Source organism: Mobula hypostoma, chromosome 18 (genome assembly GCF_963921235.1).
Source record: "Mobula hypostoma chromosome 18, sMobHyp1.1, whole genome shotgun sequence".
In the NCBI taxonomy this organism is placed as follows: Eukaryota; Metazoa; Chordata; class Chondrichthyes; order Myliobatiformes; family Myliobatidae; genus Mobula; species Mobula hypostoma.
The window spans coordinates 4,668,838-4,696,525 of record NC_086114.1 but is presented as its reverse complement, the minus strand read 5'-3'; the positions used below and the strand labels follow the sequence as shown (position 1 = coordinate 4,696,525).

General features: G+C 43.8%; 1 protein-coding gene across 3 annotated transcripts in view; it reads right to left on the bottom strand.

Annotated features, from left to right (window-relative positions):
• The window catches only part of zswim8 (zinc finger, SWIM-type containing 8), a 187,452-nt gene extending 169,562 nt beyond the window's left edge, over nucleotides 1-17,890 (bottom strand). For all 3 annotated transcript variants that reach the window (XM_063070363.1, XM_063070365.1, XM_063070364.1), the window contains exons 1-2: nucleotides 17,766-17,890; nucleotides 16,657-17,205 (exon numbers count right to left, since the gene is read on the bottom strand). In XM_063070363.1, coding sequence (XP_062926433.1) covers nucleotides 16,657-16,834 — 178 coding nt within the window. In that variant the 5' untranslated portion in view covers nucleotides 16,835-17,205; nucleotides 17,766-17,890. The remainder of the gene's footprint in view (nucleotides 1-16,656; nucleotides 17,206-17,765) is intronic.
• Nucleotides 17,891-27,688: the final 9,798 nt, after the last annotated feature.

The following is a 27,688-nucleotide window of genomic DNA, read 5'->3' as shown; positions in this document are numbered from 1 at the left end:
TATTATCGGCCTCGTATTAACTGGTAAACCTCTATCAAGTCACCTCAGATGCTCCTTCACTCCAGTTGGAAAAGCCCTAGCTCACTCCACCCAGTCAGGACAAACCTACTATCAAAATAAGTGCTCTCAGTACTCCAAGTGCGGTCTGACCAATGCCTTATAAACCACAGGCATCATATCTTGCTTCTGTATTGACCTCAGGCTTGGGTGGAACCAGCTCTTCATATCAATTTATTTATATATTTTAGAGAAGCAACATGCAGTAGGCCTTTCCAGCTCAGCAATCCCCTACAACCCAAATTAACCTAATCATCCGATAATTTACAATGACAAATTAACCTACCCAGTATGTCTTTGGACTGTGGGAGAAAACTAGAGCACCCAGGGGAAACCAACACATTCCACAGGGAGGATGGACAGACTCCTTCCAGAGGATGCCAGGACTGAACTCCGACACTCCAAACTGTATTAGTTAAACTAATGAACTAATCCTTGGGATCCTATAAATAAATGTACAAGTACGTGTTCTTCCAGCATTCAATTCGAGAGGACTAGAATTCAGGAGCAAGATACGATGCTGATTGTTTACAAGACATTGGTCAGACCACACCTGGAGAACTGACAGCAGCTTTGGGCCCCTTATCTAAGAAAGGATGTCCTGGCTTTAGAGGGGGCCCAGAGGAGATTCATGAGAATGAAAGTGTTAACATATGAAGAGTGTTTGATTAATCTGGGCCCATCCTCACGTTTGTTTAGGTGAATAGAGAGGGGATCTCATTGAAACCCATCAAGTGCTGAAAGGCCTAGATACTTGGAGAGGTTCTTTCCTATAGTGGAGGAGTCAAGACCAGAGCGCACAGACTCAGAATAGAGGGCTATCCCTTTAGAACAGATGAGGAGGAAATTCTTTCACTAGAGGGTGGTGAATCTATGAAATTCATTGCCACAGATGACTGTGGAGGTCAAGCCATTGGATATATTTAAAACGGAAGTTGATAGGTCATTGATTTGTCAGGGCGTTAAAGGTTACGGGGAGAAGGCAGGATTATGGGGTTGAAAGCGATAGTAAATCAGGCTGATGAATGGTGGAGCAGATTTGATGGGTTGAATGGCCTAATTCTGCCCATATTTCTTACGGTCCCAGGTACAGTGGAAGTGATGGAACAGGAGAGGTTGGCGAGGAAAGTGTATTTAAACACCTCAACCCTGCTCCTAACCTGATACTGCAGAAAGTGACACCATCTGGCCCATTGTACTAGCAGGTAGAAACAACTGTCCAATTATCCACAAGACCACCCCCCCCCCTCCACCTGTCATGTCCCACAACCGCTCCCAGTATCCACACGCATCTAGTTCTGGCCCCTCCACCTGTTTGTGTATTTAGTATTTCAGAAATATTTGAGAAATATTGCAAGTATATTGTTTAATTAAGCATTCTTTGTCATTGACATAATTCCTTACGGGTTTTATGTACGAGGTATGCGAATGGCATACGTCATTACACCGTTACATGCTCCTCGCTCAAAGTAAAAACAAAACTAAGATGAATTATTCCCGGCTCCTGTTTTTGTTTTCAATTAGTTTTATGTTTAGAAGTTTCAAAACATTACACCTCTCCCAAACATTAACCACTTTGTCCTCAACCCCTCTCTGGAAAGTCAGGCACCTCCTCAAACTTCACATTTCAACAGAATTTTGATCAGCAACCCTAATAAGGCCATTAGGTATTGGAGCAGTATTTGGTCATTCGGCCCATTGAGTCTGCTCTGCTATTCCATCATGGCTGACATTTTTTTCTTCTCACTTCACTCACCCTGTAACCCTTTTTACTAATCAAGAACACAACCCCTGCCTTAAAGGTATACCCAGAGACTTTGCCTCCACCGTTATCTGTGGCAATGAATTTCACAGACTCACTACTCGGTGACCAAAGAAATTCCTCATCTCACTTCTAAATGGATGTCCCTTTATTCTGAATGGTGCCCTCTGGTCCTTGACACTCCTACTACTGGGGACAACATCTTCATGTCCATACTCTGCAGGTCCTTCTGTATGCAATAGGTTTTAATGAGGTCCCCCCCCCCCACTCCCCACATCCTTCTGAAATCTATAGTGTACAACTCCAGAGACATCAAACATGTCTCAGGCATTGAGTGTATTCCTCACATCTCATCTTGAGGCAACTTGGTTCGAATAGCTTTGGGTTACTTTTGAGGCTATACAAATGAATATCTATTTTTCCCACCGCCCTGATGCTTAGAGTGCTCTTAATATCTATAAACACGAGAAAGTCTGCAGATACTGGAAATTCAGAGCAACACACACAAAACGCTGCAGGAACTCAGGTCAGGCAGCATCTATGGAAATGAATAAACAGACGACATTTTGGGCCAAAACCCTTCAGAACCGGAAGGTGAGGGAAGGGGAAGGAGGCTAGCTGGCAGGCGATAGGTGGAGCCAGGCGGGAGAAGAAAGAAACTCAGAGGAGAGGAGAGTGGACCATAGGAGAAAGGGAAGGGGGGTGGGGGGGGACCCAGGGGAACTGATAGGCAAGTGAAAAGAGGTAAATTGCCAAAAAGGGGAATAGAGAAAGTGGGGGGGGGGGGGAGGAGAGAGAAGGGAATTCTTTTTTTTAAAACCAGAAAGAGAAATTGATATTCATGCCATCAGGTTGGCGGCTACCCAGATGGAATACGAGGTGTTGCTCCCCCACCCTGAGGGTGGCTTCATCTTGGCACAAGAGGCAGCCCTCCTGCCATCTGGCAAAAGGTACCGTTAAGCATTTGGGTTCCCCCAGGCCATCAGACTCCTTAATACCCAGAGACTAGACTGACATCTACATCATTTATTATTATATTGTAATTTGTCCTCTACTGTGCCTATTGTCTTGTTTATTAATTATTGTACTGCCCTGCACTGTTTTGTGCACTTTATGTAGTCCTGTGCAAGTCTGTAGTCTAGTGTAGTTTTGTGTTGTTTCATGTAGCACCATGGTCCTGGAGAAACATTGTTTCATTTTTACTGTGTACTGTACCAGCAGTTTATGGTCGAAATGACAATAAAAACCCACTTGACTTGACATGTCAGAGTGGAAATGGGAATCAGAATTAAAATGTTTAGCCACTGGGAAATTCCGCTTTTGGCAGATACAGTGGAGATGCTCAAAGAAGTGGTTCCCCAATTTAGGGCAGGTCTCACAAAAGTAGAATTAAAGTTTATGTTATTAATTGTACTCAAGTGTAAAGATCAAACCAGAAGTCATCCCTGGATTTACCAGAGGTAGATGACAGAAAGCACCTTCCTCATAAGAAATAGAAGCACAAGGAGACATTGGTCCCCTCAAACCTGCTACACCATTCAAATAGTTTGGTTCTTAACTTCAGCTCCACCTTGCTGCCTGTCCCCCATAACCCACAACTCTCTTGTGTCTGAAAAATCTATCACAGCTTTGAATATACTCAATGACTTAGAAGTTACAGCTCTGTGCTGGAGAACTCCAGAGATTCACCAATCTAGGGAATTTCTTCTTCCGCATCTCTGAGAATAGTGAACCGATCTGGAACCCTTATCTAAGAAAGGATGTGTTGGCATTGGAGAGGATCCAGAGGAGGTGCACAAGAATGATCCTGGAAATGAAAGAGTTAACATACAAAGAGCATTTGATGGCTGTACGCCTGAAGTAACTGGAGTTTATTAGAATGAGGGGGTGACCTCATTAAATATCAAAGGGCCTAGATAGAGTGGAGGTGGCGATGATGGTTCCTACAGTGGGAGAGTCAAGGACCAGAGGGTACAGCCTCAGAATAGAAAGATGTCCCATTAGAACAGTGATGAGGAGCAATTCCTTTCGTCGGATGGTGGTGGTCTGTGGGATTCATTGCACAGACGGCTGTGGAGGTCAGGTCACTGGGGATATTTAAAGCAGAGGTTGATAGGTTCCTGATTATTCAGGGTGTCAAAGGTTATTGGGAGAAGGCAGGAGAATGGAGATGAGAGCTATAGTAAGTTAGCCATGATCAAATGGCGTTTCCGACGATAGGAGGAGAATCAGGCCACTCAGCCTATGTCTTATGGAGACTATCAGACAATTCGATGTCCCCTTAACTCTGAAACCCAGCCCCACAGGTCTAGATTCTCCCACAAAGGAAACATCCTTTCATCAGCCACCTCACAATTTGCCCAATCAGCTCACCACTCACACCCTGAGCAGCGTATACACAAACAATCTGCTCTACATATCACAGGACTACATCTCCTCACCAGATTCAGCATAGTGACTTCCCTGAACTGCCGGCACTGCAAGCATTTCCCACCTTCAAAAGGAGCAAGCATATCCCTCGTTCTATGTCAGGAAGGTATAGTCACTAGGGAAGAAATTCCAAAGGCAGAGAGGTGCAATATTTAACCAAGGTCTCACCTGCTCCTTCAGGTGTGTGTGACAAAAAAAATAACATAGCTCTAAGCAGGGAACGGCACCCAGCAGTTATCGCGGGATACACAACTTCACAAGATCACCAAATCTGGTCATTATCACTTCAGAATCAGAATCAGGTTTAACATTACTGACACATTTTGAGAAATTTCATGTCTTGAATGAAGGGTCTCGGCCCGAAACATCAACTATTTATTCATTTCCATAAATGCTGCCTGCCCTGTTGAGTTCCTCCAGCATTTTGTGTGTGTTACTCTGGATTTCCTGCATCTGCAGAATCTCTCATGTTTATGTTGTGAAATTTGTTGTTTTGTGGCAGCAGTACTGTGCAATACATAAAAAGCTACAGGTAACAATAAGAAATGTTAAAAAAATTAAATTTTGCAAAAAGAGAGCAAAAAATATAGTGAGGTAGTGTTCATGGGTTCATTGTACATTCAGAAATCTGATGGCGGAGGGGAAGAAGCTGTTCCTGACGCATTAAGCGTGTGCTTTCAGGCTTCTGTACCTCCTCCCTGATGGTGGTGATGAGAAGGGGGCACTTTGCTCCAGGTGACAGTTTGCTGTAAACATATTAACTACCACCGTTCCCAAAAGCCTTTTGCAAAACTGAATGACTTTCTGATAATCTGATAGTAACACTAATACTAACTTCTTTAATTTACATTCCTGATTACTTCATTACTTGAATTTAAAACCTCCACCCACCATGGCTGGATCCAAACACTTGCTCACATCAGGCCAAGATTATGCCTGGAACCCAGTTACTTGTAAACTCAGTCAGTTCCATCGTGGGTGCTAGCCTCCCCAGCACAGAGAACATCTTCAAAATGCGACATCCATCATGCAGGATCCCATCACCAGGACATGCTGTCTTCTCATTACTAGCACGTTAGGAGATACAGGAGCTTGAAGACCCACACTCAACCTGTTAGGAACATCCTCTTCCCCTGTGCCATCGTTTTCTGAATGGACATTGAACCATGAACACACTATTTTTGCGCACTATTTGCACAACTAGGTAATTTATATTTACACCATTATATACATACACATATCTTATTGTAATTTATAGGGGCTTTTGGTATTACACTATACTGCTGCTGCAAAATTACAAATTTCATGACCAACGGCAGTGCTTTTAAACCTGATTCTGAAGACTGGTAATGGACTAAGTCATGGGCACTAACCTCCCCAGCTTCCAGGCCACCTTCAAAAGGCGATACCTCAGAAAGGCAGCATCCATCGAGGACCCCAACACCCAGGACATGCCCTCTTCTCATCGCTACCATCAGTGAGGAGGTACAGGAGCCTGAAGGCACACACTCAACAACTCAGGAACAGGTTCTTCTCTTCGGCCATCAGAATGGACGATGAACACTACCTCACTGCTTTTCCCTTTTTGCACTAGAGTACTTTTACATTTCTTATAATAACTAAGTAATTGTTTATGTATTGCACTGTACCACTGCTCAAAGAAACAAGATTGACGACACAAGGCAGTGACATTACACCTGATGCTGATTCCTGACCATTGTCATTATCACACCCTCAAGCTCTGGTCTGGATCCTCAGAGTTGAGAACCCTGCCAAACACCACCACAACCAGCTTAGCTGCCAGAATAAAATAAAGCATTCACGGCCCAATGCATTTTAAAGTATGTGCAATGTTAAAATCATTAAATAATTATTTTATCCTTTAAAAACAATACGCTTCCCCTGTAATGAATTGCTCATGCATTTACACAGCCTTAGCAGATCCCTGTAAAGAGCTACTTACTGTAATGTAACACTACATTAAGCAAAGTAAGCCTTGCAATCTCATCATGGTGTTCAAAGCATCTGCATCAGATCCAGTACAATAACGTGCATTACTAGCATTTGTAAACACTGCATTGTGTCATTCACACTGAGGCTCAGCAACAATATGAATTTACACAGCACCTTTAGCATACAGATTCAGAATCACGTACCCATCAGTGATCACAAAATGCACAGCCAAGTGCTTTGTTTGCATTAACAGCCAACACGACATGCTGGGGGCGGCCCGCAAGAGTCGCCACACATTTCAGCGCCAACGTAGCATGCCCAAAATGTTCAGGGCAACATAAGCAACAACAGCACAACAACAACAAAAACACAAAAGAAGCCCTTTTCCTCCCTCCCACTCTCTCTCCCTCTCTCACACATACACAGGCCTCTGGAGTCCTTAGCTCAAGACTCTCAAGACATTGGGCCACTGACTTCCAGACTCACCGACCTCAATATTTAAACTTCAGACCTCAAGTTCAAGTTTATCGTCATCTTACATTACATATATACAACCAAATGAAATAATGCTCCTCTGGACCACAGTGCACAAAACATTGTACATTACATACAGCATATAAAATATTAGCACAAATAAGTCAGTAAAATATAATTCAAAGTGCCAGTAGTGCAAAACACAGGTTCACAGTAAATAGTTTGCTGTCCTAGTGACAAGTGGTGAAAGGGTATTCATTAGTCTCACAGCATGAGGGAAGAAGCTGGTACCCAGACTGGCAGTCCTAGTCTTGATGCATCTGTACCTCCTTCTTGATGCAGTGGGTCAAAGAGACTGTGGAACAGGTGGTTGGCATCCTCAGTGCTCAAGTTCCAACTTGTTGACTTCATTCTTTGATCTCCTGTACAACCCCGGAACTTGACGACAGGGATGGTGGGGGTAGAAGAGAAGGGTCACCATCCTTCATCCACAAGGCCCACCAACCCATCGAGAACACCCAGACTCCTGCCCCGAATCTTCATTTACTGCCTGACGTCCAACTCCTCTTATCCCTGTCTCCAAACCCCAATCTGATCTCCAACTCCCTGCGCTGCCCCCAACACCATTCTTAAGAATCGAATAAAAACTAATTGTGAGCCACAACCATGATGGACATTACAGTATGGCACCATAGTCTTAACGAGGTTATCCATGGGCAGGTTAGCAGACAAAAATGTATTCAGATCCCCCGAGTCAAAGACGTCTTTACAGGAGGATCTCAAAGAGCAGATTCAAATTAAAAATCTAACACGTTGTAGAATTTGTTTTGCGACAGCAGTTCACAGCAATACATTTTAAATTTTTTTAAAAGCTACAAATTGCAAAGTGCAAAAAGAGAGCAAAAATAGTGAGGTAGTGTTCATTGTCCATTCAGATATCTGATGGAGGGATAGAAGCTGTTCCAGAAAAGTTGAGTGCATGTCTTCAGACTCCTGTATCTCCTCTCTGATGGCAGAGGCAAGAGGGGAGAATGCCCTGGGTGATGGGGCAGACGAGAGGTTGAGGGAGGGGGATCTTGCAGAGCTTGGGACTGACCTCCAGGACAAGGGAATGAGGGATTAAAAAATCAGGAGCAGGGTTCAGAGTTACAAGACTTGAGCTGTTTACGGAGATAGGAAATGTTGGGAACATGTTAGTGTTTCAACTACAATGTTTTACAAACATATACACATATTTTTATCATAATTTGCAGTATTTTTGCATATTGAAATATAACCCTACCACAAAACAACAAATTTCATGACATATGCCATTGATAATAAACCTGACTCTGAAATTATTTATTTGGGTTGAAGACAATATATAGTACATAGGTGACTTAATTTCTCATTCATCGTAAAACTAAGAACCAGTTGAGCCACATCCAGCAGGTGTTAACCATGGAAACCCAGTTCTCCACAAAACAGCAGATCTCACCAATTGAGGGATGAGCATTCAACATACAAGGGGACTGAATTCCGTGAGACCACATGTCCAACTACTCCTGAGCAGCTGTATCTAATCTCACTGAAATATGAAAAATTAAAAGCATTGTGATGTTTATTTTTCCTGTACTTTGGAATTAAATCAAATTTTATTAACATTACCTCCAAGAGGACCACATCCTTGCTGTGCTTTGGAGGCTTGCATACCTCAATGACCCAGAGAGCTATGCTTTGGCTCTTGGTGGGGTCACCCTTGCCAAACCAGTCAAAGGGTAGAGGCCAGACTAACAGTGGTCCACCGGTCCTCCAGGTTCGGGGGTTTAACTCACGGCTAACAACTGACTGCTCAAACAAAACTTATGGAAGCAGCAATGAAGAATCCTTCTACATCTGAGTGCAACAGTATTCCCCAACTTCCACCCGGGACTTGCATGGTTGACAGTAGTAAAAACCAAGAGGAAGCTAATGGCACAATGAAGAAAGCCCTAAAGTCTATCAAGACCAAGATCAAAATTTGTTGATGCCCAAAGACAGAGATGGAGGACCTTCATTGCTGCCCTAACAGCCAGCAGGCCTAACAGGCAGTAACTAAGTTAGTTAGTGATATTAGTTAGTACTTTAGCTTTTAAAAAAGCAGAAAATACCAGATATACTCAACAGTTCAGGCAGCATCTGTGGACAGAGAGAAAAATGAAGGATCAACTTCATTCACCATATACACTCAGTATTTGGTACCTCGGTTTGGTCTCCTGCTGCTGTAGCCCATCCACTTCAAGGTTCAACATGTAGTGCGTTCAGAGATGCTCTCTGCACACCACTGCTGTAATGCATGGCTAGCTGAATTACTGTCACCTTCAACCAGTCTGGCCATTCTCCTCCAACCTCTCTCATTAACAAGGCATTTTCACTGCTCACTGGATGTTATTTGTTTTCACACCATGCTCTATAAACTGTCAAACTGTGTATATCCCAGGAGATCAACAATTTCTGAGATACCCCGTCTGGCACCAATCATTCTACGGTCAAAGTCACTAAGATCACATTTCTTCCCCATTCTGATGTTTGGTCTGAACAACAACTGAACCTCTTGACCGAGTCTGCATGCTTTTATACATTGAGCTGTTGTCACATGATTGGCTGATTAGAAATTTACATGAACGAGCAAATGTACAGGTGTATATAATAATGTGGCCACTGAGTGAACCTTTGTATGTATTAGGAATTTGCTGTGGTGTGTTGGTCAGGGTGTGACATGCAACAGAAAACAACATTCAACAGTTATAAAGAATAAATATTTACATTAAATATAAAGTTAGAAGTTAAAGTACGAATATGCGACCACATGCATAAATACCAGCATGTATTTACAATATAAACAGCATTTTTAAAATGTGGGTTAAACTGTTTATAGTGTAGTGCAGTGACGGGGGTAGTGGATACAGTGGGGTGGCAGTGGCGGGGGAGTGGGAGGCTTTAACCAGAATGGTTGATCAGATTAAGTGCCTGGGGGAAGAAACTGGGGGATAATGTTTCAATTTAGTGATCTATCATTAGCATCATGAAGATGAGAGGTCACCAACTTAGAACATTAATTCTTTCACTCTCTGTGGACGCTGCCTGACGTGCTAAGTGTTTCCAGAATTTTGTTTTTAATTTCTAATTTTAAGCATGTACAGTTTTTTTTTTACTTTTGCTAACTTCAGTACATTCTAATAAGACCATAAAACCGTAAGACATAGGAACAGAATAGTGCCATTCGGCCCATCAAGTCTGCTCTGCCTTCCCATCATGGCTGATTTGTTCTCTGTCCCAACCCCATTCTCCTGCTTTTTCCCCATGACCTTAGACATCCTTAATAATAAAAAAAATCAACCTCTTCTTTAAATATACCAAGTGACCTGTTCTCAACAGCTGTATATGGCAATGAATTCCAGAGACTTGCCACCCTCTTGCTAAAGAAATTCATCCTCATTTCTGTTCTAAATGTTCGCCCCTCTATTCTGAGGTTGTGCCTTTAGTTCTGGACTCCACTATAGGAAACATCCTCTCCACATCCACTCTGTCTTAATACTCAATAGGTTTAAATGAGATCACTCTCATTCTTCAAAGTTTCAGCAAATACAGGCCCAAAGCCATCAAACACTCATGTTAACCCTTTCATTCGCAGAATCATTCTAGTGAACCTCCTCTGGACCCTCTCCAACATTTTTCCTTAGATAAGGGGCCTAACACCACCCACAATAATAAGTGGCGGAACCAGTCCTTACCTTGCAAGGCTTTTTAAAAATCTCTTCTCAGACAAATTCCACTACAAGAATTTAGGTTAAATCAATACAGCCATAAGTTCTACGACCACAACTAACTCTGTGTGCCCTTTTTAATTGACCCTTTGAAAATAAACAAGAACAACTACTTTGAATTCATTTCCATAAGACATAGGAGCAAAATTAGGCCATCTGGTCCATCGAATGCTCCACTATTCCATCATGGCTGATTTATTATCCTTCTCAATCCCATTTTCCTGCTTTCCCCCTGTAACCTTTGACACCCTAATTGATCAAGAACCCATCAACCACTGCTTTAAATATACACAACAACCTTCTCCACATGCATCTGTGGCAAACAATTCCACAGATTTACCAGATTAAAACTAAACTTGTGTAGAATTAAAGGAATATGTACATACCTCAGAACTAAATCCTCCATAGTTAGCGTTCAAAATTCACATTTAATTGTGTCTCATTGCATTGGGACAGCTCTAAAATAGAGCACACTTTTAATACTGTGTCTCTAATGCTTTGTGCCTGTAACATTGCTGCAAGATAGTTTCTTTTATTGCAACTGTGCAAATTTGGACTTGTTCAAATGACAATAAACTCCACTCAATTCCTCTTTCTTTACTACAGAGATGGCCGTGTTGGATTTCAATCGTGACAAAGTTCTTCTCTCATTTCCCCCATGATCAGAGAACCAGGCCATGGAGCATGAATATACACGTTTACTGGAAAAAAAATTTTCAAAGGTTTTGTTGCTTTATATGTAGCCAAGATATGAGCATAATGTTATTACAATTTAGGGCATCAGAGTTCAATTCCAATGTCATTTGGAAGAAGGTTGTACGTTCCTCCCCATCAACTCGTGGGTTCCCTCTCACATTCCAAAAGATGCAGTTGTTAGTAGAATAACTGGTCATTGTAAGTTGTCGGTTCATTAGGTTACGGTTAAATAGGCAGGCTGCTGGGTGGTTCAGTCTGAAAGGCTTGCTCTGTGTTATATCTCTAAGTCTAGTTACCCTTTGCACACAAGACTGATAAATTTAATACCCATTTTGCATACATACATCATGCAAATAGAAATAGATTTCCAAGATGTTAGAGGTGTACAAGTTGATAAGAGGCATAAATTGAGTGGATAGCCTGAGACTATGTCACAAGGCAGAAATGACTAATACAAGGAGGCATAACTTTAAGGTAAACACAAGCGATTTTGCAGATGCTGGAAATCCAGAGCAACACACACAAAATGCTGGAGGAACTCAGCAGGTCAGGCAATATCTATGGAGAGGAGTCAACAGTTGATGTTTCGGGCTGAACCCCTCCTTCAGGACTAGAAAGGAAGGAGGACCCATATTCCACCTGGGCAGCCTCCAACCTGATGGCATGAACATCGATTTCTCCATCTGGTAACTTTTTCCCCTCCTCCTTCCTTCTTCTATTCCCCACTCTGGCCTCTCACTGCTTCTTCTCACCTGCCTGACACCTCCCACCGGTGCCCCCTCCTCCCTCCCTTTCTCCAATGGTCCACTCGCCTCTCCTGTCGGGTTCCTTCTTTTCAGCTCTTTACCTTTTCCACCTATCACCTCCCAGTTTCTTATTTCAACCCCCTCCTCCACCTATCACCTGCCAGCTTGTCCTCCATCCCCTCCCCCATCTCCTTATTCTGGCATCTTCCACCCCCCTCCACCCCCGGCTTCATTTCCAGTCTGATGAAGGGTCTCGGCCCGAAATATCAACCTTTTATTTATTTCCATAGATGCCGTCTGACCTGCTGAGTTCCTCCAGCATTTTGTATGAGTTGCTCATAACTTTAAGATGATTGGAGGAAAGGATAGAGGGGGATGTTAGAGGTAAAGTTTTTAGATAGAGAGAGGCGGTGTGTGGAACTGGAAGTGGTGGCAGAGGCGGATACATTAGAGACATTTAAGAAACTCTTAGACAGGCATATGGATGATAAAAAAAAATGGAGCACTGTGTAGGAAGGGAGGGTTAGATTGATGTTGAGGAGCAGGTTAAACAACTGGAACAATGTTTTGGGCCAGAGGGCCTGTCTGTGCTGTAATGTTGTGTTCTATGCAATCTAAACATTATACAGTACCACAAAAACATGCAAACTTTGCAGGAAACATGCAAATAAAAAACTACACTCCAAGCAAACTATTGCAAGTAATTCTAAACACAAACTGCCTGCAGTAGCTGTTCAGATAGTTCCCACATACATTCAGTACTTTTACAATCTCTTCCAGCCCTTAAATACTGCACAAATTGTTGTAAAAATCTTCCACAGCTCCTCCTGCAAGATGCAAGCCACAAGCTGGGCCTTTTTTTCAATATCTCCTCTCCACCACCACCATCTTAACTCAAAGCTGCCTGTTGTCCAAATAACCACACAGCAATTTTAAATTCAGCTACAAAAAGAGCAAGCATGGGCCCTCACATTAATACAGTGAAACATCCCAAGATGCTTCAGAATCAGGTTTATTATCACTGACAAATATGAAATTTGTTAATTTCTTCATAGAAACATTAACAAAATTTGACATTAGACAATCAGGGTATTTTGCCAAAACCCAAAGAGATTTTAACGCCAGTCTCTATAGCGGGGGCTCCTAACCTGTGGTCCATGGACCCCTTGCTTAATGGTATTGGTCAATAGACAATAGATGCAGGAGTAGGCCATTTGACCCTTCAGGCCAGCACTGCCATTCACTGTGATCATGGCTGATCATCCACAATCAGTATCCAGTTCCTGCCTTATCCCCATAATCTTTGATTCCGCTATCTTTAAGAGCTCTATCCATCTCTTTCTTGAAAGCATCCAGAGACTTGGCCTCCACAGCCTTCTGGGGCAGAGCATTCCATATATCCACCACTCTCTGGGTGAAAAAGTTTTTCCTCAACTCCGTTCTAAATGGCCTACCCCTTATTCTTAAACTGCGGCCTCTGGTTCTGGACTCACCCATCAGCGGGAACATGCTTCCTGCCTCCAGCGTGTCCAATCCCTTAATCTTATATGTTTCAATAAGATTCCCTCTCAGCCTTCTAAATTCCAGAGTATACAAGTCCAGTCACTCCAATCTTTCGACATACGACAGTCCCGCCATCCCGGGAATTAACCTCGTGAACCTACGCTGCACTTCCTCAATAGCAAGAATGTCCTTCCTCAAATTTGGAGAACAAAACTGCACACAGTACTCCAGGTGTGGTCTCACCAGGGCCCTGTACAGCTGCAGAAGGATCTCTTTGCTCTTATACTCAATTCCCCTTGTTATGAAGGCCAGCATGCCATTAGCTTTCTTCACTGCCTGCTGTACTTGCATGCTTGCTTTCAGTGACTGATATACAAGAACACCTAAATCTCGTTGTACATTCCCTTTTCCTAACTTGACTCCATTTAGATAATAATCTGCCTTCCTGTTCTTACCACCAAAGTGGATAAACCTCACATTTATCCACATTAAACTGCATATGCCATGCATCTGCCCACTCACCCAGCCTGTCCAAGTCACCCTGCATTCTCATAACATCCTCCTCACATTTCACACTGCCACCCAGCTTTGTGTCATCGGCAAATTTGCTAATGTTACTTTTAATTCCCTCATCTAAATCATTAATATATATTGTAAACAGCTGCAGTCTCAGCACTGAACCCTGCGGTACCCCACCGGTCACTGCCTGCCATTCCAAAAGGGAGCCGTTAATCGCTACTCTTTGTTTTCTGTCTGCCAGTCAATTTTCAATCCACGTCAGTACTCTGCCCCCAATACCATGTGCCCTAATTTTGCCCACTAATCTCCTATGTGGGACTTTATCAAAGGCTTTCTGAAAGTCCAGGTACACTACATCCACTGGCTGGCTCTCCCTTGTCCATTTTCATAGTTACATCCTCAAAAAATTCCATAAGATTAGTCAAGCACGATTTCCCCTTCGTAAATCCATGCTGACTTGGACCGATCCTGTTACTGCTACCCAGATGTGTTGTAGTTTCATCTTTTACAGTTGACTTCAGCATCTTTCCCACCATCGACGTCAGGGGGTCCATGGCAGAACCCCTGCTCTAGGAAGGCTGGCTAGTTTAGTGAAGAAATTCCAGAGCTACCAGCTCCAACACAGCCTCAAACACTAGCAAAAATAAATTCAGATACCCTTGAGGTCAAGGTTGGAGGAGCATGAGACCTGACAGGGTTGAAGGGCAGGAAATGGTCAGGGAGAGATGGAAGAATTTGAAAACAATTTATTAAAATGCAGGCAGCTCCAAACAGAGGCCCACAGTTAGTTGGTGAGCATGGAAGTGGTGCCTGTGAAAAACTCTGGGCAACAGAGATTTTGGAAGAGTTCATGTTCATAAGCCATACACTGTTTTAAAAAAAAGCTTTGAAGTGTCAATAGCCATTGAGTAATGAAACAATACAAATTCATCTGGCACCATTATCATTGCAGGAAGATAATGGCACATGCTATCCCCAAGGGCAAACCTTACCACTAACAAAACCCATGTAGCAATGAACCAAATGCATGCATAGAAATTGGCAGGTGCTATGGTCCGCTCGGGGTGTCAACATTCAGTGTTCAATTTCGTTTATTTATTATCTATTGAGATACGGTGCAGAATAGGCCCTTCCTGCCCTTCAAACCGTGCTGCCCAGCAATCCCTGATTTAACTGGACATCACCTGTCAGGAGTTTGTACACTCTCCCCTTGACCCCGTGGGTTTCCTCTGGATGCTCGGGTCTTCTCCCACAGTCCAAAGAAAGACCACTAGTAGGCTAATTGGTCTTTGCAAACTGTCCTATGGTTAGGCTAGGGTTAAATAGGCAGGTTGCTGGGCAGTGTGGCTTGTTAGGCCGGAAGGGCCCGTCTCTCTAAATAGATCACAGGCAAAGCCCTCTCAATGGTTGCTGACACCAGAAGGCAGCATCCATCATCAGGGAATCCCTCCACCAAGATCATCCTCTCTTCTCACTGCTGCCAACAGGCAGAAGGCACAAGAGCCTCACGACTCCCACCTCCAGGTTCAAGAACAGTTACCACCCCTCAATCATTAAGCTCTTTAACTACACTCACTTGCACCATCATTCAAAGTGTTCCCACAACCAATAATCTCACTTTCAAGGACTCTTCATCTCATGTTCTCATCACTTATGGCTATTTATTTATATTTGCCTTTGCAGAGTTTGTCCTCTTCTGCACTCTCATTGATCTTTCAGTTACTATTCTATAGATTTGCTCAGTATGCCCACAAGATAATGAACAATGACATATATACTGTACTTGAATAATAAAATTTACTTTGAACTTGGAGTTTAAAAAAATTCTCATCTTCACAAACCACTCGCGATGTGCAAAGAAATTGCAGGGTGGAACTCCGGACGGCACCAAGTGTCAGCCATTCGCAGAATGTTGCAATAATGACAGGATAAAGCGCTACTAATGAATTATAAATCTACAGGACTCTCAGCAACACATGGCCCCCATAAATAATGCACATCAAATTAACAGTCTTGCTCCAAAATGTGCCAAATAATTCTTGTTCGCAAAAAAGACAGGCAAATAAAGTTTAAGACTGCAATATAATATTCTATCTTATTCTCAAAGCTTCATATAAGTTTAGAACCACACCATCTTCCTGCCAGAGTAACAAATACAATTAAAATGCTCTGAGTTAAGTTTGCAGAGATTACACACTTTAGAGATGAAAATAGCATGTACTTGCATCAATAACTAGATGTGATCAAATTGATGAGCTGTTCAGGTCAAACTGATCTGCAAAATTAGAGAACTCTATCCAGAACACTGAATATGAGGAGGAAAAATAGAACTGTCCCATCTTTGGTTTTACCCTGTTGAGGGAAGATCTGACAGAAGTTTATAAGATTATGGGAGGCACAGATGGAGTAGCCAGGCAGCATCTTTTTCCCAGGGTTGAAATGTCTAATACCAGAAGGGGTGCATTTAAAGTGAGGGGGGTTAATTTCAAATGTTTTAGGGTGGTGGGTGCCTGGAATGTGCTGCCTGGGGTGGTGGTAGAGACAGATACATTAGGGACGTTTAAGAGACGTGAATATGAGGAAAATGGAAGGATATGGACATTGTATAGACAGAAGAAATTAGGTTAGTTGGCCAACTGATTACTAATTTAATTAGTTAGACACAACCTGTGGGCCGAAGCGCCTGTTCCTGTGCTATGTTCTAAGAGGAGGGAAAACAGACTTGTCTCACCTTTGATTTTAACAGTGGGCGAATTTGGACCGGCCGACTGCTTCCTCCATCCCCGCCAATTCTGACACAGGCTCTCGGCTTCAGAGATGAAGGAACAGAGGGAATCCTCCTCAAAGCGGTCACTGTCTTCGAAGGAAAAACGTTCACCGTCCTCCCACTCAGCAAACATTAGTTCCATGACATTGACAGCGTCGGGGGGTGGGGGGACTCAGACAAAGGAAGCCGGCCCGAGGTGTGGAGGAATCCAAGCCGCAGACAAACACGGGGACTCGGTAACAAAAGACCTGGACACAATTTCTGGGCTGAAGAAGTTCTTCAGACAGACGTCAATGCGAGTCACGGCCCCCAAGTGTCATTTTAAGTGAAAAAAACACACTCATTCGTCCGGTGCCATCTTCAATTCCTCTCGACAAGAAAAAAAACAGGCTTCATCAAATGCAGTGGGTCTGCTGGAAAATAAAACCTCCCGGAATGAGGAACTAGAAAGCGTCTTTTGTTATCCCACTCGATCACTGTTGTCCCTTTTGTTCTCTGTCTCTCTCTGAAGCACTTGGGGAGGGAAAAAAAATTGTCACCTCAAATTAAAATCGCAGTAAAACGGAGCAGAGCCCCCCCATACCAGGACACAACAGAGCTGAGCTGTGTCAGAGCATGATTGTTGTTGGAGAAGTGAGGGGGAGGGCTGGCCGGGGTCGGGTCTCTCCATCCAGACCCCCGCTCACTAACACAAGGAAGCAGAACACGCAAAGAGAAGGCACAACGGGGAGCTGGTGGGGGCTGTAGAGAGAAACCCACCCGGTGGGAATCCCCCGCCGCCTGAGGCAACGTCACAGCCTCGAATGGCAACAAATAATGTATCGATTTGCACGGGGTGAAATTGAACAGGGGAAGTCCACTGCTCCAGAGCAGATTAACCAAACTTCACCGCAGCCAATACAAACCTGGGGGGTGGGGGGAACGGGGTGGGGAGGGAGACATGGAGGCACAAAGTTGCAGCAAACACACACGCTCGCTTGTGAGAGGAAGGGCGGAGAAAATGTGGCCGATCGGCAGAAATAAAGTAGAAAGGTTTCGGATTTGGTGCCCTCTCTAAAACATGGATACTTCACCTGAACCAGGCATCAGCTGTTGGCCATTTCCGTTTCTGTCACATGATTTCTTCTCTTTTTGTGTGTGTGTGTCTGTCTGTGTGTGCAGCTGGCTCTGAATTTGCAACACTCTGTCCCTCCCACCCTCCTCCTCCCCCCCACCCCACCCCCCCATCCACACACACACACCCCAGCGCCGTCAGGAACGGTCTCCACACCCCAGCACCCCCTCTCTCGGGGTCCCGTGGGGTCCCGGGACTCCCGGACGCAGTGCCGGACCTGGAGACCGAACTGTCGTTCTTTCTCTCCCTCCCTCTCTTCCCCACCCCCGGTGCTGTCTGTCTCACACACTCAGAACCGTGTCTCGGTCCCTCTCTGCCTTCCTCCCTGTGTGAGAACGACCTCCAACCCCAGCACTTCCCATACGTAAAAGGAAATGAGGGCGCTGACGTGGGGCACGTTCTTTTTGCGGAGGCTCCAAGTGGGAGGGAACTGGACGGGCTTTATCCATGCACCTCTCTCTAGTATGGTTCAGAATTGTGTTCCTGCAACCCAGACTTAAAAACATCCCCTTCTCGTGTTAGGATTGTTTTGCCCGCTTCATGTTAAATGTCTTCAAAGCCTGCATTTATTTTATTCTGGCATTCTACTCAAATGGTATTATTTACTTACTTATTTTTTGCAGAGTTTAACTTCCTTTACACACTGGGTTATTTGTCAGTCTGTGTTTGTGTGTAGTCTTTCCTCTACTATGCATGCCTGCAACAAAATGAGTCTCGGGGTAGTCTATGGTGACATACTGTAGGAACCTAATTTACTTTGAACTTTTGAACTTTGAACTTTAAGTAAAAAGACACAACAGTCAGAGGCAAGTGATCCATCGTCGAACTGGGGTAGCATTAAGGTTGGCCCGGTCCTTTCAACAAAGTGATCATTGTAGGATGTAGCACAAGGGAATATTTCTTAGATTCACAAAGCTATTTTCATTAAGACAAAAAAAAACTTTCAGTGGTGTGACAATCTTGCTTAAATTCTGGGTATAGTACTATTTTCCAGGATTATATCATGCTATTTCTCCCTTCATTCCTTAAGACCATAAGACATAAGGGCAGAATTAGGCCATTCAGCCCATCACAGTCTGCTCCACCATTTCACCATGGCTGCTTTATTATCCCACTCAACCCCATTCTCCTGCCTTCTCCCCATAACCTTTGACGCCCTGACTAATCAAGAACATATCAGCCTCAGTTTTAAATATATTTAATGACTTAGCCTCCACAGCCACCTGTGGAAATGAATTCCACAGTTTCACCACCCTCTGGTTAAAGAAACTCCTCGTCATCTCTGTTCTAAATGGACGTCCCTCTATTCTGAGACTGTTCACTCCAGTCCTAGACTTACCCATATATTCAGGCCCGCATGTATTTAATTGCGGCATTCCATTTAAATTGCATTATTTACTTATTTATTATCATTGTATTTGTTCAGTTTGTCTTCCTTTGCACATTGATTGTCTGTCTTTGTGTGTAGTTTTTCATTGATTCTGTTGTATTTTGTTGTTTCATTGTAAATGCCTACAAGAAAATTAATCTCAGGGTGGTATATGATGACATTCATTTTATGTACTTGGAAAATAAATTTACTTTGAACATTTGAACTTTAAAAAGACACAACAGTCAGAGGCAAATTATCTTGCTGAGGTAGGGTTGTGGTTGGCCAGGTCCTTTCAAGGAAGTGTTCATTGTGGGACAAAGCACAAGGGAATTTCTCCTCCATTCACAAAGCTTTTTCATTAAGGAAAAAAAAATGCCTAGTAGTTTGACAATCTTGCAAAAATTTCTGAGTATAACAGTATTTTTCCGAGATTATATCATGTTGTTTCCCTCTTCATTCCATAAGATATAAGAGCAGAATTAGACCATTTGGGCCAACAAAACTGCCCTGTCATTTCATCATGGCTGATTTATTATCCCTTTCAACCCTATTCACCTGCCTTCTCCCTGTAATCTTTGATGTCCTTACTCATTAAGAACCCATCAACCTCTGCTTTAAATATATCCAATGTCTTGACCTGCACAGCTGTCTGTGGCAATGAATTCCACAGATTCACCTCCCTCTGGCTAAAGAAATTCCTCCTGATTTCTGTTGTAAAGGGACATCCCTGTATCCTGAGGCTCTGCTCTCTGGTCTGAAACTCCTCCCACATAAGAAACATCCTCTCCACATCCACTCTGTCTAAGGCTTTCAATTTCTTCTCTTTACACTGGCCATCTAACCTCTCTCTCTCGGTCCTGATGCAGGTTTCGACCCAAAATGTGAACGTTTAACTCCCCGTCCCCCAGAGATGCTGAGTCCCTCCAGCAGACTGTTATTGCCTGTCCAAATATCTTTTAAACATTGTAATTGTACCCGCCTCCTCCACCTCTGGAAACTCGTTCCAAACACCCACCTCAATGTGATGAAGTTTCTCCTTGGCCCTCTTCAAATACCCCTCTTATCTTAAATCCTTGACCTCTACCTCACTGAGATCTGCTGAAAGTGATCCCTCAGACCAAATTTCTGTATGTTACAACCTATGGACTCATTTTCAAAGACTCTACAACTCATTTTTGTCAGTATTATTTATTTATTTGGTTTGTACTTGCACAGTATAGGGGCCATGTATCTGTTCTCTATCTGCATAGTATTCTGTGTTGGAAGTTTATTATATTTATTGTGGTAACTATTCACATGAGTGGGGGTATGGTAAAAGCGAAGGGAATACGTTACATATTCTAGCTTATCTCGTGGCAGTTTGTGACTTGGACCAGTTTAATATCATCGGCATATGTCATGAAATCTTTTGTTTTGTGGCAGGCGTGCACTGCAAAACATAATAATAAAAACTATAAATTACACTAAGAAGTTGTGTGTGTGTGTGTGTGTGTGTGTGTTTAGGTTAAATTAGGTAAGTAGTGCAAAAAAAGTAGTGAGATGCTGTTCATGGGTTCAATATCCATTCAGACGTCTGATGGCAGAGGATAAGAAGTTGTTCCTGAACTGCTGAAGTTGTGTATTTAATGTTACAGTTATACTTGAGTAATCTTGTATATGTACTGGTTGATTAAGCAATCTTGTTCTTTAAATAATTCATTATGGGTTATATGTTCAAACAAGAGGACATGAGTTGAGAGTTAGGGGGCAAAAGTTTAGGGGTAACATGAGGGGGAACTTCTTTACTCAGAGATTGGTAGCTGTGTGGAACGAGCTTCCAGCAGAAGTGGTAGAGGCAGGTTCAATATTGTCATTTAAAGTAAAATTGGATAGCTATATGGACAGGAAAGGAATGGAAGGTTATGGGCTGAGTGCAGGTCGGTGGGACTAGGTGAGAGTAAGCGTTCGGCACAGAATAGAAGGGTCGAGATGGCCTGTTTCCATGCTATAATTGTTATATGGTTATATGTACAAATACTTGAATTGCACACATCATCACATTACCATGTGGTACGTACACACCTTCCTGAAAATAAACCCGCATTTCAGACTCCCATATCTTCATTTGAATTAGTTTAATGGTCTGAAGTTACAAAACATAACAGTTGATTGTGTACCTTCAGTCTCCCGTACATCTTCTCCAATGGTACCAATGAGAAGAGGACATGTCCTGGGTGATGGGAGTCTTAATGATTTATGCTGCCTTTTTCAGACATCTCGCCTTGAAGACGCCCTGGCTGCTGCATAGGCTAGTGTCCATGATGGAGAGGACTAATTTTACAAGCTTATTTCGATTCTGTGCAGCAGCCTCCCCCCTCCAACACCCGCCATAGCCAGATGGAGATGTAACCAGTCAGAATGCTCTCCACAGTTCAGCAAGATTGCAATTTGATTCCTGCCGTTGTAGGTAACTCGTTTGCATGTTCTCCCCATGACTGTGTGAGTTTTCTCCGGGTGCTCCAGCTTCCACCTACATTCCAAAGACGTACAGGTTAGGGTTAGTAAATTGTGGGCATGCTGTTGGCACTGGAAGCATGGTGACACCTGCAGGCAGTCCAGCACAATCTTTGCTGATTTGATTTGACAGAAACGGCACATTTCACTGAATGTTTTGATGTTTCAATGTACAGTACCTGTGACAAATAAAGCTAGTCTACATTTCTTCCTCAAGTCCGATCTCACCAATAACCTCAGCAGTTTCAACATAAAACCATAAGACACAGGAGCAGAATTAGGCCACTCAGCCCATCAAGTCTGCTCCGCCATTTCATCATGGCGGATCTCAGATCCCACTCAACCCCATACACCTGCCCTCTCATCATATCCGTTAATGCCCTGATCATCAGGAAACTATCAATTTCTGCCTTAAATATACTCACGGGCTTGGCTTCCACCGCGGTCTGTGGCACAGCATTCCACAGATTCACTGATGACAATGGAAAGTGAGGGGGACTCACCACCAAACGCATCTTTCCCTCCCCCCCCCCGACGTTCTGCTTTCTGTAGGGATCACTCCCTACGTGACTCCCTTGTCTATTTGTCCCACCCCACTGATCTCCCTCCTGGCACTTATCCTTGCAAGTGGAACAAGTGCTACACCTGACCCTACACCTCCTCCCTCACTACAATTCAGGGCCCCAAACAGTCCTTCCAGGTGAGGCAACGCTTCACCTGTGAGTGTGTCGGGGTCATATACTGTGTTCAATGCTCCCGGTGTGACCTCCTGTATATCGGTGAGACCCGACGTAGATGGGGAGACTGCTTCGCCACCAGAACAAGCGCGATCTCCCAGTGGCCACCCATTTTGCTTTCACTTCCCATTCCCATTCCTATATGTCCATCCATGGCCTCCTCCACTGTCGGGATAAGGCCACACTTAGGTTGGGGGAACCAACACCTTATATTCCGTTTGGGTAGCCTCCAACCTGATGGTATGAACATCAATTTCTCAAACTTTCAGTAATGCCCTCCACCCCCTCACCATTTCCCATCCCCTTGTCCCTCCCTCATGTTATCTCCTTGCCCGTCCATCGCCTCCCTCTGGTGCTTGCCCCCCCCTTCTTCTTTCTTCCTTAACCTTCTGTCTCTTTCACCAATCAACTTCCTCGCTCTTTACTTCATCCCCCCCCACCAAGTTTCACCTATTACCTGGTATTTCTCTCTCCCCTCCCCCCACTTTTCGAATCTACTCCTCAGCTTTTTATCACCAGTCCTGCCGAAGGGTTTTGGCCTGAAACGTCGACCGTACTTTTTTCCATAGATGCTGCCTGGCCTGCTGAGTTCCTCCAGCATTTTGTGTGTCTTGCTTGGATTTCCAGCAACTGCAGATTTTCTCTTGTCTCTAAATTAACCTCTTGGAGTCTTGCACAAGGACTCCAAAATCCCTTTGCACCTCTGATGTTTGAATCTTCTCCCCATTAGGTAATAATCCGCACCATTGCTCCTTTTACCAAAATGTATTATCATACATTTCCCAACACCGTATTCTATCTGCTACTTTTTGCCCAATCTAAATTGTCTAAGTCCTGCTGCAATCACATTGCTTCCTCAGCACTACCTACCCCTCCACCTATCTTCGTATCATCCGCAAACTTTGCCACAAAGCCAACTAATCCTTTCTCCAAATCATTGACAATGTGAAAAGCAGCGGTCCCAATACTGACCCCTGTGGAACAACCCTAGTCACTGGCAGCCAACCAGAAAAGGCCCCCTTTATTCCCGCTCATTGCCTCCTGCCTGTCAGCCATTCCTCTATCCATGCCAGTATCTCTGCTGTAATGCCACAGGATTTTATCTTGTTATACAGCCTCATGAGTAGCACCTTATCAAATACCTTCTGAAAATCCAAGTAAATGACATCCACTGCCTCTCCTTTGTCCACCCTGCTTATTACTTCCTCAAGAACTCTAACAGATCTGTCAGGCAAGATTTCCGTTTACAGAAACTATGCTGGTTTTATAACCATATAACAATTACAGCACAGAAACAGGCCATCTCGGTCCTTTTAGTCCGTGCCGAACTCTTATTCTCACCTGGTCCCACTGACCTGCACTCAGCCCATAACCCTCCATTCCTTTCCTGTCCATATATCTATCCAACTTAACTTTAAATGACAACATCAAACCTGCCTCAACCACTTCTGCTGGAAGCTCGTTCCACACAGCCACCACTCTCTGAGTAAAGAAGCTCCCCCTCATGTTACCCCTAAAGTTTTGCCCTTTAACTCTCAACTCATGAACTCAACTCATGGTTTTGACTTGTTTATCGTTAGTCTCCAAGTACCCTGAAACCTCAGCCTTAATAATAGACTCCAACAATTTCCCAACTACTGAGGTTAGACTAACTGGCCTATAATTTCCTTTTTTTTGCCATCCTCTCTTCTTAAAGAATGGAGTGACATTTGCAATCTTCCAGTCCTCCGGGACCATGACGTCCCAACTCCAGTACTCAGTTCTCTGATCAATGAAGGCCAGTCTGCTAAACACTTTCTTCACCACCCTGTCTACCTGAGGCATCATGTCTGCTGAGAACATCATACTTCTCCCTGCATTGCTGTATATTTTGCAGACACCAACAGCAAAATGCCAAGTTACCTTTGTGGACAAGGTTGCTCTCAAAAACAAGAGAAAATCTGCAGACGCTGAAAATCCAAAGCAACACACACAAAATGCTGGAGGAACTCAGCAGGTCAGGCAGCATCTTTGGAAAAGAGTGAACAGATGACATTTCAGGCTGGGACCCTTCTCCTTGATACTTTGTTTTACAATATTATGTTGTATATTAATATTTCAATAATATTTGAGTAATCTTTTCTATATATTGTTGAATTAAGTATTCTTGTTTGTTTAAATAGTTAATTATGGGTTATATGTAAAAATACGTTAACTGTATGGGATCCAAGGGGACATTGCTTTGTGGATCCAGAACTGGCTTGCCCACAGAAGGCAAAGAGTGGTTGTAGACGGGTCATATTCTGCATGGAGGTCAGTGACCAGTGGTGTGCCTCAGGGATCTGTGCTGGGACCCTTACTCTTTGTGATTTTTATAAATGACCTGGATGAGGAAGTGGAGAGATGGGTTAGTAAGTTTGCTGATGACACAAAGGTTGGGGGTGTTGTGGATAGTGTGCAGGGCTGTCAGCGGTTACAGCAGAACATTGATAGGATGCAAAACTGGGCTGAGAAGTGGCAGATGGAGTTCAACCCAGATAAGTGTGAGGTGGTTCATTTTGGTAGGTCAAATATGATGGCAGAATATAGTATTAATGGTAAGACTCTTGGCAGTGTGGAGGATCAGAGGGATCTTGGGGTCCGAGTCCACAGGACGCTCAAAGCAGCTGCGCAGGTTGACTCTGTGGTTAAGAAGGCATATGGTGTATTGGCCTCCATCAATTGTGGAATTGAATTTAGGAGCCGAGAGGTAATGTTGCAGCTATATAGGACCCTGGTCAGACCCCACTTGGAGCACCGTGCTCAGTTCTGGTCGCCTCACTACAGGAAGGATGTGGAAACCATAGAAAGGGTGCAGAGGAGATTTACAAGGATGTTGCCTGGATTGAGGAGCATGCCTTATGAGAATAGGTTGAGCGAACTTGGCTTTTTCCCCTTGGAGTGACGGAGGATGAGAGGTGACCTGATAGAGGTGTATAAGATGATGAGAGGCATTGATCATGTGGATAGTCAGAGGCTTTTTCCCAGGGCTGAAATGGCTGCCACAAGAGGGCACAGGTTTAAGGTGCTGGGGAGTAGGTACAGAGGAGATATCAGGAGTGAGTTTTTTACTCAGAGAGTGGTGAGTGCATGGAATGGGCTTCCAGCAACGGTGGTAGAGGCAGATACGATAGGGTCTTTTAAGAGACTTTCGGATAGGTACATGGAGCTTAGAAAAATAAAGGGCTACGGGGAACCCTAGTAATTTCTATGGTAGGGACATGTTCGGCACAACTTTGTGGGCCGAAGGGCCTGTATTGTGCTGTAGGTTTTCTATGTTTCTATGTTCTATGCATATGTCATCACTCTACCATGTGATATTTATGTGCCTCGCTAAAATTAAAGACGAAGTTGCACCGTATTCCCAGACTCTAGTGTCTTTCTTTTACTCAATTTATTGTTTTGAAGTTACAAAACATAAAATATGCCTCCAATATTTATCCCTTGGATTAATGCAATTAGGGTAAGGCTGAACCAAGCCTAAGGGGCACGACTGTACATACCAGGGAAGCGGTTCAATTCCTGCTGCTGTCGGTAGGGAGTTTGTTTACGCTGAGACTGTGTGGGATTTCTCTGGGTGCTCCGGTTAGGGTTGGGACCACTTCTTTTTATGCTGTATAAATGATTTAGATGACGGAATAGATGGCTTTGTTGCCATGTTTGCAGGTGATATGAAGATTGGTGGAGGAGCAGGGAGTGTTGAGGAAATAAGTAGGCTGTAGAAAGCCTTAGACAGATTAGGAGAATGGGCAAGAGAGTGGCAAATAAAATACAATGCTGGAAAATGCACGGGCATGCAAAATAAATGTGCAGACAATTTTCTAAGTGGGGAGAAAATCCAAAAATCTGAGATGCAAAGGGACTTGGGAGCCCTTGTGCAGAACACCTTAAAGGTTAACTTGCAGGTTGAGTCGGTGGTGAGGAAGGCAAATGCAATATTAGCATTCATTTCAAGAGGTCTAGAATACAAGAGCAGGTTTATGATGCTGAAGTTTTAAAAGGCACTTGTAAGGCCTCACCTTGAATATTGTGAACAGTTTTGGGCCCCTTATCTTAGAAAAGATGTGCTGGCATTGGAGATGGTTCAGAAGAGGTTCACAAAGATGATTCCAGGAATGATGGGTTATCATACGAGGAATATTTGATGGCTCTGGGTCTGTACTCGCTGGAATTTAGAAGGATGAGAGGGGATCTCATTGAAACCTTGAGAGTAGATGCGGAAAAGATCAGGGAGTCTAGGACAAGAGGGCACAGCTTCAGGATAGAGGGGCATCCATTTAAAACAGCGATGTGGAGAAATTTCTTCAGCCAGAGGGTGGTGAATTTGTGGAATTTGTTACCACATACAGTTGTGGAGGCCAGATCATTGGGTGTATTTAAAGCAGAGATTGATAGGTTCTTGATTGGACATGGCATCAAAGTTTATGGGCAGAAGGTCAATGAATAGGGTTAAGGAGGGGATAAAAAGGATTAACCATGATTGAATGGCGGAGCTGAATCGATGGGCCAAATGGCCTAATTATGCTCCCTCCTATTTCTTAAGGCCTTATGACCTTATGATCTAATAGAGCTTTGACCAGCAGCCAATCGGCATTTGGGATTGATTAGTAAGAGCAAATTAAAGGAAGACAGGGGCAAGCACGTCGTGTGAGTGGACATAGTCAGAGTGGTGATCTTAAGGCTTTAGCTCATCAAGGCTGCTTCAAAGAGAGGCCACACTCAAAGAAAGCAGAGGAAAGAAAAGCTCAAGGTATTTTCTCCTCTTCTTCATATCTGCTCAGCTAGAACAGTAGAGATGTCAGGCAGGATCGTGGAATGCTCCTCTTGTGGGATGTGGGAAGGCAGGGAGACCTCCAGGGTCCCTGACCACTACAACTGCGAGAAGTGCATCCAGCTGCAGCTTCTAACAACCCGCATTAGGGAGTTGGAGCTGGAACTGGATGAACTCCAGCTCATTCGGGAGGCTGAATGGGGGATAGATAGGACATTAGAGAGGTAATTACACCCAAGCTGGAGGGCACAGGAAACTAGGCAACAGTCACGAAGAGGAAAGGTCTCAAGGAGCCAGTTCAGAGTACCCCTGTGGCCATCCCCCTCAACAACAGATATATCACTTTAGAGGCTATTGGGGGGGATTACCTAAAACAGGGGTTGGCAACCTTTTTGCCTCTGTGGACCGGATCGCGGATCGCGTATTAATGAGCGGACGGTGGGCCAGATAAATTGCATAAAAAACTTGAAATATGGGAATTATCCGTTTAA